The following is a 14,125-nucleotide window of genomic DNA, read 5'->3' as shown; positions in this document are numbered from 1 at the left end:
TGTTTGTCAGGCGTCTAATCTTCCACATCAACGGGAGAGGGATTGAATGTCTGTAACCTGTGGGCAAATATCAGTGATATTCATCTGTCTGGTACCACATGTCGTGCGATATCACTTTACTGAATCACGTAACTGTAATAAGAAAAATAAATTTATGAAAATCAGGTGTACTTGATAAAAGAAAATAAACAATGTATCATCAAAAGGTGAGCTGTCTCGGCATGTTTCTGCGCCAGTTCATTTGGAGAATTTGACTTTTAACTGAAATTATCAGCAAGACCGTAACTAGTAACAAGCGAACCAAGGCACTTGCCTCGGTAAAACGTTTAAATTTATTTAATTTCGCGTAAGAGGCTATGTAAGCTTATTAAAAAAAAATAAAAGTAAAAGAAGCTTTTTGTGGTAGTTACTTGGTAAGAATTTTAGTCTGGCTTCGGCCGTGATCAATTCTGAGCAAGAAGTTCATTCTTTTGACATTTTTTCGTCGGACCATAACAAACCGGCAAATGATGTGCACAAGGCCCCTCCTTGTATTGACCGACAAAGCTGTTCAGCGGTTTTAGCCCTGAAAAGGCGCGGTATGACAAGGTCGGGGAGTCCTGGGATCCAAGGAGCTGCACAGCTGTTGAGAACGCTGAGAAGGGTCCTGAGAGGGTTTCTTCCTCGGGTAAGGCTTAGTAGAATTTTTTCCTTGATATAAGTATTACTCCGAATTTTTTTTCCAGTAGAGAAAAATATAAAAAATGAGATGCAACGGAGTGCAAAGTGTCTCATATCTATAGCAAAGTGCAAGGATCGAAGAGTTAGCTTATTAACCAATTTCCTATTTTTATCCTCCAATTGCAATGAGTCATTCTGGCCATCCGTTCAAGTTGTGTATATTTATTTGTCGGCAGACACTTCGCGATTGATGTGTAAATGAACTAATGCACTGGATTTTGGGTCGTCCATTTACAGATTTCTTCTCAGGTAATCTTAACACTTTGAGTTAAGCTAGATATGGCTAAGATCTTTGAACGAGCTAGCTTTAATTGACCTAAGAATAAGCCTATGTTGAGATTTTGATGCAGCGGCGAATAACTAAATTGGATGTCAGAAAAAGGACAACCCGGTGATTACTTTTTAAGTTCAATTTAGAGATGCAGCGATCTTGATAAGCAAACGATGACTTTATTTTATCAGCAGTTTCAAAAGCGAAGTAGAATTTGCTGCGGATTAAAACGTTTTGAATGAAAAGTAGTGTTGTGGTTCACCATATTATGCGACGTCTTCTAAAAGTACGTGACGGCGTTTTCCGCCTGATGTTTCTCGTCTTCTGGTATCTACAGATTTTCGGTTTCACGTGTAAGGTTTCGGTGGAGGGTTACAATCACGTATGATCATGAAACTGTGGCTTTCGATTTTGTCGCGATTTGAAGAGAATTATCATGCATGGAATGAGGTACAAATACAAGCTCACTTGACGTTCTCGTCTGCAATATCATAAATTATCTCCTTTCCTTGAGCCAGTATTCATACAAGTTTTCTAAAGGAATTTTCACATTTGGCAAGCATTTTGCTCTCTTGAAGAAAACCAGAGTTTTTCCATGAAAAAGTGCCTCATGGGAGTTAAATTCAAAATATAACTGTAGTATGTACGGTGCCGTCATATTGAATTATTGATTAAGTTATTTAATGAAGACCACTGTCGTTATTACTTCAATTCAGACATAACAAAGTCTTCAGATTGCACATGTTGCCCTCACTTCCCAGATAGTTTTGGCCATGTACCTTCCTAAAGTACTGGTACCTGCTGTACATTAACAATCTGCCAAAAAATGGTTTTCTATTCTCCTGTATAAAATTCAGATATATTAGCTTCCCTCTCTGCTGATGGTAACCATATGACATGGTGACTGGCAGTGTGAGCTAAATCTGAAAGAAATAGAGCACCACGTGTTGATATCATAAGAACTCCCCTCCAACTCTTATGGAACCTAGCCATGCTTCCTGGAATGAAGAGCATGGATTTAAATCTATTAAACTTCCAACTCTTAGATTCTTACTGCACATTCTAATTAAGCCACTTCTCAACCATGCATGTACAAATCGGAGCTGGTATTTACGGGAAGGACACTTAAACCATGCACTCCTTGCCTTTTTTTGTACATGTTTTTTGGTGACTTTAGAATGAAGGGTCTTTATGTAAATGTACCAGATTAGCAATTTCCGGTGTAAAAACGCTAAATACTCTTCTTAATTTGATGCACCTTCGTCCCATAGTCACTAAAAAAAGGTACAAAAAACGTCAAATGTTGATGGTTCACGTGCCCTCTCTGTAAAATGCTGACGTGTGTTATGTACTTTTTATCTATCCACTTTTTATTACCCATCCTTTTGTGACTGCTACTTTAGGGCAACTAGTACTGTACATGAACTGTCTTTTTATGGGCCAATCTACTTAAATAACAGAATGATGGTGGACAACACTTTTTGCAATCAAAATTCTGTGAAACAGTTCTTTGTATTCTGCATTCCTACTTTGTTTACATTATTTACTACATAATTAAGAAGCTGCATGTATACAGAGTGTCATTTCAGTAAATTAGCCTGTGCAGCAATTATGAACAGGGAAGGGAAAGGGAGGTGAAAATGTGACAAGAAGCAGGATTTGCATTATGTGGCCAATTTCCAAGTAATCCGATCATGTCAACTGTCAATACATTCATCAGTCAGAAATGAGGGTGTACATCTCTGCATAATAGTGTTGGCTTTACACAGATATATCATTGTTTACTGGCAAACACAAATTATCATCCACCTAAGGTGTGTTTCTTCTGTAAAGTGTTAGAAGAGGGAGCAAAATAAGTAAGAGCATCTAGCATCTAGCATCTGTCCTTCTTGTGCCTCGTGTCACATAGGGCCTTTTGCAGAAGTTCTCCAGTTTTCTTGGTCTGCTGCGATCATTCTCATTTCCTCCCATGAGCTCTACCCTGCCTCTTCCCCTTCCTTTTCTACTGTTCATCTCAAGGGTGTCTTGGGTCTCTCGGAACTCCATATGTTCTTCAATCTGATGAATGCACCTCTTGCTTTGGATAGTCTGTTCGTAAGGTCTTTTATTGCACCTCCTTCTTTACACACTTTCGCTCCCAAGTATGCATGTGAACTCATCAATGTCCTCAATATCCATTTATTTTAAAACAGTCTTGTCTTGGTTTCTTGCATTGATCCTCGTCATTTTTGTCTTTTCTGTATTGATCTTGAGCCCCACTTGTCTGTCTTCTTCCATCTTTGTTGTTTTATTCTGAATCTGCTGTTTGGTAGAGGGAATTAGGCTATATCATCTGTGAAATCTAAGTCGTCAAGTTTGGATATTAACCTCCATCTAATGCTGTCCTTCATGTAATGCTGTTCTCACCATTTCCAACCGTTAATCGTCTGTCAACTCCTCCCCTTATTTGATCTATAATAATCCTACCTAGTATCTTCCCTACAACAGACAGCAATGTTATCCCTCCTGAGTTCTTGCATTCCCTTAGATTACCTTTCTTTACCAGTTTAACAATAAGCCCAAGCCTCAGGGATCCTTTCATGGTTCCATATCTTTATCATCAATTAATGCATTTTCTCCGCTGAAAATTCTAAACTTGCTCTCAATAACTCGGCTGTGATGGAGTCAATCCCTAGCCCTTTGCCATTTGTAAGTCCTTTTATTAGAGAGCAATATAGTAATATTATTGTTGCATATTCTGTGGAATTGAGTTTGTTTCTTCTGATGGCATGGTTTAGGTTAGACACTCTAGGTACACTGTTGATGGCATGTTGTTATTCCCTTGGTTTCAGCTGTTTGCCAAGGCAGGTCTAGATTGTATGCATCCATTGGCTGTCCTTTCATTTGAAGAGAACGCTTATCTGAATGCTATAAGGCTTTAACTTAAAGAAAGAGCTCCTATAGCAGGTGTGCCTTATTGCCTCCTTCCCAGTCTCCCCTCTCTTCCTTTCTCTTCCCATTATTTCTGTTATACAGGCAACAATGAACTATAGACTCAGTGTCATAAGTTTTAGAGGGTTGTTACTTTTGAATGGTCACTGCTCTTGGGATTTACTAGGGTAGGAAAAAAAATTGAAATCTTGCCCAATAGGCCAGTAAATTTCAGTTTTCACTTGTCACCATTGAAATTTTACTTACTAGCATAGAGCCAATATGATGGCAATCGTAGGAGAAACACAAACAAAGTATGCTCGGATTTTAATTAATTCATACTTTCAAATCATCTTGCAGTCTTGATAATTGAAATAGTTTCTGACAGGAACTACAGAATACAGGGTGACTTTTAATCATCCACCAAATGAGCCAGCTTGTATGGCTTGTTTGCTCCTTTGTCATCCACTGCTGAGCCAAACAAGCCACTTAATATATAGACCTAGGACTTGACACATAAACAGATTATTCCTCGTTTTTTAATCCACTGCCAAGCCAAATGAGCCACTAAATATATAGACCTAGGATAGGACATGACCCACCTAGATTAGCTCAGCTATGTGCAGGCATGTTATAATTGTATTTTTAATTTTAAAACACAATAAAATGTATGTATATGTATTTAACGCATATAGATTATTCCTCATCCTTCATCCACTGCCGAGCCAAATGAGCCACTAAATATATGCACCTTCAAAAGTGGCCCTGTATTGTGTAGTTGCTCTGAAATTATCATAAATTTATCAAGCTGACATTTTTCACCATGACTTGAACGACTACTGAGGCAGATTTTACTTGTCTGCTGCACCACTGTGTATTTTCACTCACCCAAGAGAAAATTCTACTTGCCTCAGGAAATCAGACCTGAGTGTTTTTTCCTGCTCTTTTTACTTTTAAAAAAGTCATCAAATTTTATCTTGCAGCTTTCAAGGGGTCACAACTTTCTGGGGGTCATTGAGACATAACCTTCTGAACTCTATTGTGAAGTGACTATTACAAAATTTAAATGCGAAACATTTAATGCTTTAAGGAAAACGACCAATTTTTTAAGTTTGCAAGACATGTTTCGACAGAGCTTCTGTCATCTTCAGTTGAATGAATGATTACAAAGCAAGTTGAATAATAAGTAGGCAAAAATGCTAATTAAGACAAATAGTAACAACAGAACGTGAAAAGGTGTAAGTTAAAAGGATAATTTTAGATTTACATGGTGTAATTGCTGATTGAGTGAAGGTAGTTCTTTTTACACCATGTAAATCTAAAATTATCCTTTTAACTTACACCTTTTCACGTTCTGTTGTTACTATTTGTCTTAATTAGCATTTTTGCCTACTTATTATTCTACTTGCTTTGTAATCATTCATTCAACTGAAGATGACAGAAGCTCTGTCGAAACATGTCTTGCAAACTTAAAAAATTGGTCGTTTTCCTTAAAATATTTACATGTCTGCTGCTATCTAGACCATTTAATGCTTTACATTCAAACACAATGAAAGTAGCTGGACAGGTGATGGCCATGGTAAAAGGAAGTATTTGTCAGGTGTTGGTGAAAAAAAAATACAAGTGCAATAGGAAAGTTGCATGTTACAATATCATTTATAAGCTAGGGTTACTAGTTTCGACCCTATTTATGTCAGTCACATGAAATGATAATAGTAAAAATTGCAGTAACGTTTTAAAATTGCTGAAAATTATATAGTTTGTTCTTGGCTAGCAAGGCTGAGCTAGTAAATATTATTATCAGGGGGTCAAAGTACAAAGCTTAATCCTGTTTTTTTTTCACTCCAAATGCTGCTATGGTCTGGGAAAAGAAGGACCGTAATTAAAACACCTTTTGTTTGTAATAGGAAGGAAGTCTACCTTGTGTACTGCATTGCAGACATGTTTGTTTTCAAATAAAAGGAGTTTTTGCATAGTTATATGTAATAAATTCAGACAGATTCACTTGCTTACATGTCTGTTTGAATGTTTGCATCTTATAAGATCCAGTAAGGTTACAAGTCAAGCTGTTGCTTTTACTTAAGAGGGTAGGAATGTTCTTTTAATTTTTTGTGATAGTTTCTTTATTAAAACAGTCACTTTACACTACCTTTTTTCCCCCTTGGATACCTTTTAGTTGCAAACAACGCAAAATATTCATGGTGGACTACCATAGTAAAAAAAAGGTGTACACATGGCACTTCAGTTTGTGTTTCCATTTAGTATTTCTGAAAAAGCACCAATGCACCTAATAAATATTTTGACATTTAAATGCAGTATTTTTGTCAAGAAAAACCAACTCTTATTTGTATTTGAAAATGATAAGATAAAAAGGCTGGTCCTCAGTTAAAAATGTAAGTTTCACTCTTTTTCCCCTATTTGAGTCAAGTAGCTGCATAGGGGTAAATGGTGTTTCACATAAATGCTGTGCATTTGTTCTGTGTGCAGTGCTTATACAAAGTTGGTGCCAATTATTACTTTTGCGGTCATGTATGAATACTTACTCTAGGGTGCTATTGCTTGAGTAAATACAGTTATCAGTTGATACACCCTTATATTCAGTAGAAGTTGTGGCTTGTGGAAGGTAAATTTTAAGTAGAGCTGAAACTGTAAGACTTTCAACCTCAGCAGAAATTTGTTTACTGTAGGTAGGTTAAGTCAAAGTAACAGCTTTGAAACATACCCCAGTTTCCCAGTTTGCAGCCTTCACAGCTACTGAAATTGCAGTTTTATCAGTAAATGATTGTTTGGCATATCTTATGTTACACATATTATTTACCGTTATAGATTGGATACAGTGTATGTAACCTGGGCACAAAACATCATTGTTCTCTAACATGGTTGTTGTGCTGATAACAGGAGTCTGTGGAAGTGGAAAGTAAGTATGATTGTTCCATGAAATAAAATACAGTATCTCAAGAATGAAGTACTATTTTGAAGATTTGCCAGATGATGTGTATCCGTGATTGAGTGTGGATCAATACACGCAATCAACATTCGATCGACAACTTAATTAACATTCAATTGACATCTTGATCAATACTTTTTTGAGACTAGACAGTTGGTATAGTTGGCCAAACGTTGACTGACCCATATCTATCGAGCGACTCTTAGTGGTAGGCCTGTGAAAAGTAGTTGACTCTCAACCAACTGTTGAACTGAGATGTTGATCAAGTGTTGACGGAGTATCGATCGAGATGGCGATCAACTGTTGATTGCGATATCAAGTGAGTGCAGATCGAGAGTCAATCCTAGATATCGATCAACAATTGGCTGCAGATGCCTTAAGTACATGATCTGATTTGCCAGTAGTTAAATATTTCAATATCAAAGCTTCAATGTTGCTTGTTTCCATCCCTAGCCATCATAGTGAATAAGCCAACCAAAATATAATTTAAGCCTTTTAAACAAAGAAAAGGCCCAGCCACTTATTATCAGAAATTATTTCATTGTCATCATCATCATCAGTCCTCATTGTGCCATGGGACACATAAGGCCTTGAATTTCTTTGTAATGCCTATTTATTGGGAATGACCATCCACAAACCTTTTCATTCCAAGCTTTTACAAAAGATTTGCACTGTAAACAACAACGATTGCTCTGTTTGTGAATTATTAATTTTAACTGCTCATTCTGATTATCTCTATATAGGACAACTGTGGCGCGAGCTTTGGCAAAGAAGGTGGGTCTTGGAAATTTGTAATTTGAGACCTTTTTAATACATGATGTAAACAAACATACCAAATAGATTGTGTATTTTTTGTAGCAGTATTTTCTGAATTGTTCATTTTATTTATTATCATATTTGCATCAGTTTACCTCAATTTCACATAGAAATGCAAATTTTTCAATCATTCACTGGTTAAGAAATTTTGAGCTCTTTTGTTTGCAAATAATTCGGAACAAAAATCTTTTTTAGTTTCAGAGATACAGGGAAAAATAATTTTGAATTTGTAAGTACCATCTGAGCATTGACAAGTTCCTGTCATCCCTAGTTATTTATTTACTGCCAAAGGCCGCGAGAGTGCTGCTTCCTCAACTGCAATGTGTATTAATTACTCACATTGCTCAATTTATGGCTTTTCACACATACAATCCTCTAGTTCTCTGAAGTGTTATCCATAGCTTGTTTGTTTGTGTATTTGTTCTCCATTTCAATATCAACAACTTTGATGCTCAATGTTTAATGTTCAATGACTGGGATTCACTGTACTGTAATTGGCTATGCTGTAGTGGTCTCCCTGCCTAATGACTTTTGATGTATATAAGTTAAGAATTTTAGTTAGGCTAAGGTAAATAAAGAAATGGAAAGTATCATGGCTGAATAACAAACTGTAGTTTCCCACTCTGATTTCACAGCAGGCAATCTCTTGTCACATCCAGGTTCATAAAAGTTCTGTTGAGTTTCTGTCATTTGCAGATTATCCTCGATGCCACAATTACTGCAAGCCAATCCTTGGAGTTAACTTTCAAAACTTAATCAAATCTAGTTCACTTGTGTGTCATCAATCTCTTAAAGCCAGCAAAACTGGAAAAGATAAATTTTCTGTATGTATCATGAAAATAAAAATTTTTGAAATGAGTGCTTTTTAACCCACTGACATCTGTGCCTGCTGTAACTTGCTGTGACGATCATTGGCCTTCGTTCCACCTCTGACATCATCACCTTTGACCAAAATTGGCATCACTTATACTCAAGTTTGCAGGAAAAGATCTTTTCAATGATACCCAAATCAGAGTGACAGGGTCAATTGAGCCTGAAATATGCACGAAAATGCTGAAGAAATTTGAGTGAAAAACTTGGAGCAAAATTTCCCTCAACTACTTACCACTTCGCTACTCCATGGTAAGAACTGCCTGTCTTGATGATGCTTTCTTGGGAATTCTTGAATGGGAAGCAAGTCCAGTAGAAGGTCAACCACTGCAGCAAAAAGATAAGGAAAGGAGAAAAAGGAAATGCCAAAAAAACTGAAAAGCCTAGAGACATAGAGCCTAGAGTCACTTTCTCATCCAAAATCCCAGACCACTAGATTCAGAGTCCAGCGCACTAACTGTCAGAGTCCACCATGTCTCCCTAAGGTTGTAGAGCTGATTTGTTATTTTCTTTTGTCTTCTGACAGTTGTCATGCCCTTACATGGATGCAGACAATTTCCATTCACAAGGTAACATCACAAAAATGAAGCAAGGAACCCCACTCACTGACGAGGTATATGCCATGACATTATAATTGAACCCTCCAGATTCTTTCAGGTGCCATCAAGGTCAACCTGGTGGTCCAAAGTATTTTTACTCACCTATGTATAGTAATAGTGCGTACAATAATATTACATATTAAAGTCATATCTTGTGTTGTAAGTGACCACCTAAAGGGTTGAATATAGGTGGGTCTCTAAGAGAAATATCTTTTGTTATGATTTTAGGACAGACAACCTTGGCTCCTGGCTTTGCACAAAGTTATTGAAAGGTATTCATGAATAATATCTGTTAGTTATAATTTGTTTAATGTACTATGACTGAGGAAAAATCCAGGGCAGGAAATAATTATTTCAATATATTGGTCAAGCACCCAGCCTGATAACTGAAATTACTCCAGATTGTAGTGGTATATATTGAAGTACTAATGTCTGAGTTTGTCACATCTGGAACAAAATTTGAGTGTTGAAAGTCTCTGTTTGAGACTTTTTTGCTGATGGAGTGGTAACCTTTCTCTGTTCTACAAGGACATCACAAGAGAACGAATCCTTTTAAATATGACCAAATTAGAGTAATCCTATAACTAGCAAAATGTAACTGACAGGTGTTGATGGACACTTACCCAGCCCAGTTATTCTAGTAAATGTTTTACTAAATTTTTAAATTTGTATTATAATTAATAAATAAATGTAAGGTTTGGCATCTAAATCACCAGTCTGCAAATCCAAAAGTACAACAAACCCAGCTAGAGATTTAAACATGGGATTTCTGATTTTCAACTTCGGCATCCATTGTTCTCCCTCTCCTGTTGCTGACAATGTTAAATCAACGCGTGCACACTATAATGATAGATTGCTCTGCACTTGCCTATCAGAGAAGTAATATGTACATGTATATGTAGTAATATGCTAACAACTGGGGAAAGCTGTTAATGGTAATGAAGATTACAGAAGGCAAGTACAGAACTTGCTAAATGTATTGAAACAGTGGTAACGTTCAAACTGAATTCTACCTTTATTTGCTCTAGGTGGAGCAAGCGATCTGAATCTGGGGTGCTTGCTTGTTCAGCTCTCAAGGAACAGTATAGGCAAACAATTATCCTTGGAGCAGAATCAAGCTCTGAAATAAAGCAACAGTACTGCTCCATTGGAGACAAGAGACAGAAGCTCTCAAGGCCTTTACCTTTTTACTGCCTTGTCGTCCTACTTCAAGGCTCTAAAGACCTGATAAAGGAGAGAATGGAAAAGCGTCAAGAACATTTTATGCCTACAAATTTGCTGGATTCACAGTTTGAAACTCTAGAGGAACCAAAGAACTGTGATTTGTACTCAGCAGTTAATATCTCAGTGGACCAAACTGTTGAGGAAATTACAAATGAAATTTTACGGGCCTTGAAAGCCAAATGTGGTGTAAGGGTATCCATACATAGCACGGTATAGGGAAAATAAATTTGTACTTTTATAAGAAAAGATTGGCTTTGCTCACGCAAGGGAAAGAGCAGGAGGTCAGCAAGGTTACAAAACTTTGACAAGTGTAGTTACATTGCTTGAATGTATTTTTTCACTGGAGTCAATTCAAAATTTTTGCACTTCTAGTAATTCCAAGGCAGCTGTAGTAAAATAGCTTGATCTCTTCTCATAAGTATTGGAAGACCTTTTTACTCCTTCAAAGACACATGGGCTGTTTGAGAAGATGGAATATACTGTGAAAAAGTTTGGAAGTCCAGGTATGGGGTCATTATTCTTGTCTCTTGTGCCTGGACTTGGCCTCACAAAGCCAAATTGTTTCCTAGTTCCATTTAAGCCTCTGTGGAGGAGGGACGTTGCAAGAAGAGCTGTTGATAAAGACATTAATCCAAATTCAGGTAACTGAATGTAGCTCAACCCACTATGTTTCTGGATTGAGTGTCTTGACAAAAAAAAAACTCTGGATTTATAGGTAATCACATGATTTCAATAGCAATTAGAAAGAAACAAGTAAGAGTGAATTTTTTTCAAAGGCTTACAAAATTGCATGTCAGCCCGTAAGCTGAGAGCAATTTGGTAGTCTGAAAAATTTACATTTATTAATAATACACTTTAAGATAGAATATTTAAGGTCTTTGCCATACATTGTGTATGTAGGCAGGCTGCCGTACCCTTGATCTTCCAAATATCTTCAACAATGTCTGAAGCCTTTGGCAAACTTCTGATAATATGTTGGAAAATTTTTGGACAATTACACCAATAAGTACTTTGACTAATCTGTTCTTAACTCTTTCAATTTTTTAAACTGTAGTGGAAAGATGTTAAAGTAGAACCAAAATAATTATTGAAACAGAATGATGGTAGTCAAGCAGATTTTTTTGTATTGGAATAATATTATAAATCACTTACAATTACCTTGCAAAAGTGCAATTTTATATGAGAAGTAGTTTCTGAAACATTCAGCTTCAATCCAATATTATTTTTTTAGAGCTCCAATCTTATTAAATAATAAATTTTTATTATCTCATGTAAATTGTAGAACCTTTTTTGAAAGAGATTAGGCACATGTAGGGGTAAAATATAGTGAAAATAACTTAACTTTTGAAAACGGACAAAATGTTAAAATCAGATTTTTGAGATGAATTGCTGTTTAGTGATTAAGAAGTGCCCACTCCCCACTGAGTACCCATGATTTATTTGAGAACTGCCCCTTCCTCCCCGGGGGAGACTCCCATATAAGAAGGGCAGGGGTACTCGTCATACCTCTTAGGAGTTAAAAAAGAAGATTTGGTAGCTCTTAGGCTGTTCAGCCTCTAAAGGTCCACAGCAAGAGCTTTTGCAGTACCTTTTAGGGTGCCGAGCCAAAGAAAGTCAGTGCCAGTTTATGTGTTGTTTAAGAATTGGTACCTCTAAAGGGTAAAAAAAAATTCCAAGCCATGCCCACAAAACAGGATCTTGGTGCCTCTCAGGGACTTTTTTCAAAATTTCCGACAAGCAATCCTGTCCTTTTTATATGGGGTTCCCCCCACCCCAGACTGCTCCCTTCCAATCTTCCAAGGAGTGTTCATTGTGAAGGTGAAATTCAAGGTAATTGACAAAGAATAGTTTGACTGATTAGAGAAGTGAGTTATGTAGTCTACATTCTTAACAGAATGTGATATGGAACATAAATTGGGAAAAAATTAAACATTCAAATTCTGTCATGGCTGTGAGAGCCCCTACTTCGACAGTTTTTGAATTGAAGTAATCTGTTGTTTTTCACTGAAGCGCCATATCACATTCTGATATTTATGTCCAAAACGAAATGAGCACCCTGCCACTCAAGTGCCCTCCCTTGAACTTAACCAAAAGTAAATAAATACCACAAGGGCTAAATTTAATCAATATTCAGGACATGGACCAGAACCAGTATTATTTTCGCTTCTGGCTCAACCTTACTCGATAAAAATGTGAAGAAATCTTGAGCAATTGTGCCCCATCAAATGAACTCAGACTTGCTCAGGTCAACCCATCTGTTGTTTTCTTCTAATATTTATATGGTTATATGAGTGGCACCATAATACCATGCTTAATATTATAGTCTGAACATTATGTAATAATGTGTTCTCAAAAATAAAATAGAATAAAATAGTAAAATTAAGGATTAGAAGTGATATAATTTGATAATTCTCTCAAAATTGCATGAGCCATAAGCTAGGCGAGTGCAAATTTAAAAGAATTCTATGAGTATTGCAAATTTGCAAGCTTCTGTACGACTACTCATTTATTATATGACTGAGGAACTTATTACTACATCTGCATTAATTTGTAATGCAATTCCAAGATTAAAGATAAATCTGCCTTCTCTCAGCCAATCAGAATGGAGTAACTTCTCAGTCATGTAATAATTTAATTCTTTGTAATACATATACTTACACTTCTAGCGTACCATTAAGTAATAAATATTATAAGCTTTTTGCTTACTGTTGATTTTTTTCTTGGGTGTTGTAGCTGCTTGTTTTTTGGGGGTTCATTGGGGGATTGAGGTGCAGGATAAAACAGTTGGAAGTGATGACAGTCAAAACTGGTCCAGTATTCCTGTCAGTGATGAAGAACTAAATTTTGATTTCATTGTTTGTTTCATTTGTTTCAAAAGAACATTCAATGTTCATTCTAAATGTGGGATACTGAACAGAAAAAAAAAATCAAATATGCATTACTTTGCTTTGGGATGAAGGCTTGGCCAGTTTTGATTGAATGCTGTGTTTTGCAATTGACAATATTAGTTGTACTCGAAGAATACTGCATGATAGAACTCTAAGCAAGCTGAGGACAATCAATACTCCCTTCTGATCTAGCAGTGCTTGGAAGATGTTCAGTGTGTAAGTACTTTGCATGTTCCTTCACAGGCCCTTGGCTTTCTTTGCTCCCAGAGTACTGGGTGTGGCTGCATGGCCTACTGTAGGTTGCACTTCAGTAGCTTTCACCAAGATATACCAATGCATGTCCTAGGTTTGCATGCATATTCTTACTTTACTTTTCTCTGTGTTGGTACATCATTTACTGTCTTGCAGCACGGTGTCTGATAGGTAAAGCTATATTTAACAGGTCATGCATTTCAGTTGACTGGCATGCCAACAGCTGGGTGGTGTCTGTCTATTACACCAAATCTGTGTTGGACATTGATTTGATTAAACAGGCAATAAAATGCCTGCTGTTAACATTATCAACCAGAACCGGGACATTCCCATGCTGATAACAATATGAAGGCCTACAAAATAAGCTTTGCAGTCATCAAAGAGAAATTAGTAAAAATATCCCTGAGCTTATGGTTGGCAGATCATGGTTTTTTGCAAACAGTTTGGTCATTAGAGAGGACGAAAACAAACTGAGCAGTGACAATTTTCTACAAAATTTTATTGACAAACAAACAATCTCTTCTATATTTAATATACACACTTTTATTCTATTTTTACTTTAGACACATATAATCTGACCTTATACCTTATTTACACCCTCTGACATTTGTCAAACACAGTAAACTTG

The 14,125-nt window shown here is 36.6% G+C and overlaps 1 protein-coding gene across 4 annotated transcripts; it reads left to right on the top strand.

Annotated features, from left to right (window-relative positions):
• The first annotated feature begins 433 nt into the window (after positions 1–433).
• Positions 434–11,622, top strand: LOC145478872 (putative gluconokinase). Of its 4 annotated transcripts, XM_081457070.1 has the most exons (7): positions 434–667; positions 897–969; positions 6,728–6,818; positions 7,592–7,622; positions 9,061–9,147; positions 9,362–9,405; positions 10,162–11,622. In XM_081457070.1, exons 3-7 carry the CDS (start codon positions 6,778–6,780, stop codon positions 10,571–10,573), a joined length of 615 nt encoding a protein of 204 aa, XP_081313196.1. In that variant the 5' UTR covers positions 434–667; positions 897–969; positions 6,728–6,777; the 3' UTR covers positions 10,574–11,622. The 4 variants fall into 4 exon arrangements, with proteins under 4 accessions (XP_081313196.1, XP_081313189.1, XP_081313203.1 ...); XM_081457063.1 differs by having other exon boundaries at positions 434–969; XM_081457077.1 differs by lacking the exons at positions 434–667; positions 897–969 and adding an exon at positions 5,431–5,988.
• The last annotated feature ends 2,503 nt before the right edge of the window (positions 11,623–14,125 follow it).

This window comes from Orbicella franksi, chromosome 1 (assembly GCF_964199315.1).
Source record: "Orbicella franksi chromosome 1, jaOrbFran1.1, whole genome shotgun sequence".
Taxonomy (NCBI): Eukaryota; Metazoa; Cnidaria; class Anthozoa; order Scleractinia; family Merulinidae; genus Orbicella; species Orbicella franksi.
The sequence above is the reverse complement of the archived record's forward strand: the minus strand, read 5'-3'. Positions and strand labels throughout refer to the sequence as shown.

Bases quoted from the DNA above. Each gene is read 5' to 3' on its own strand.
- LOC145478872 (XM_081457070.1), top strand. From the start codon at position 6,778: ATGGTTGTTGTGCTGATAACAGGAGTCTGTGGAAGTGGAAA. The intron at 6,819-7,591 runs GTAAGTATGATT...ATCTCTATATAG, and splicing joins GGAGTCTGTGGAAGTGGAAA to GACAACTGTGGCGCGAGCTT. The intron at 9,406-10,161 runs GTATTCATGAAT...TATTTGCTCTAG, and splicing joins TTGCACAAAGTTATTGAAAG to GTGGAGCAAGCGATCTGAAT.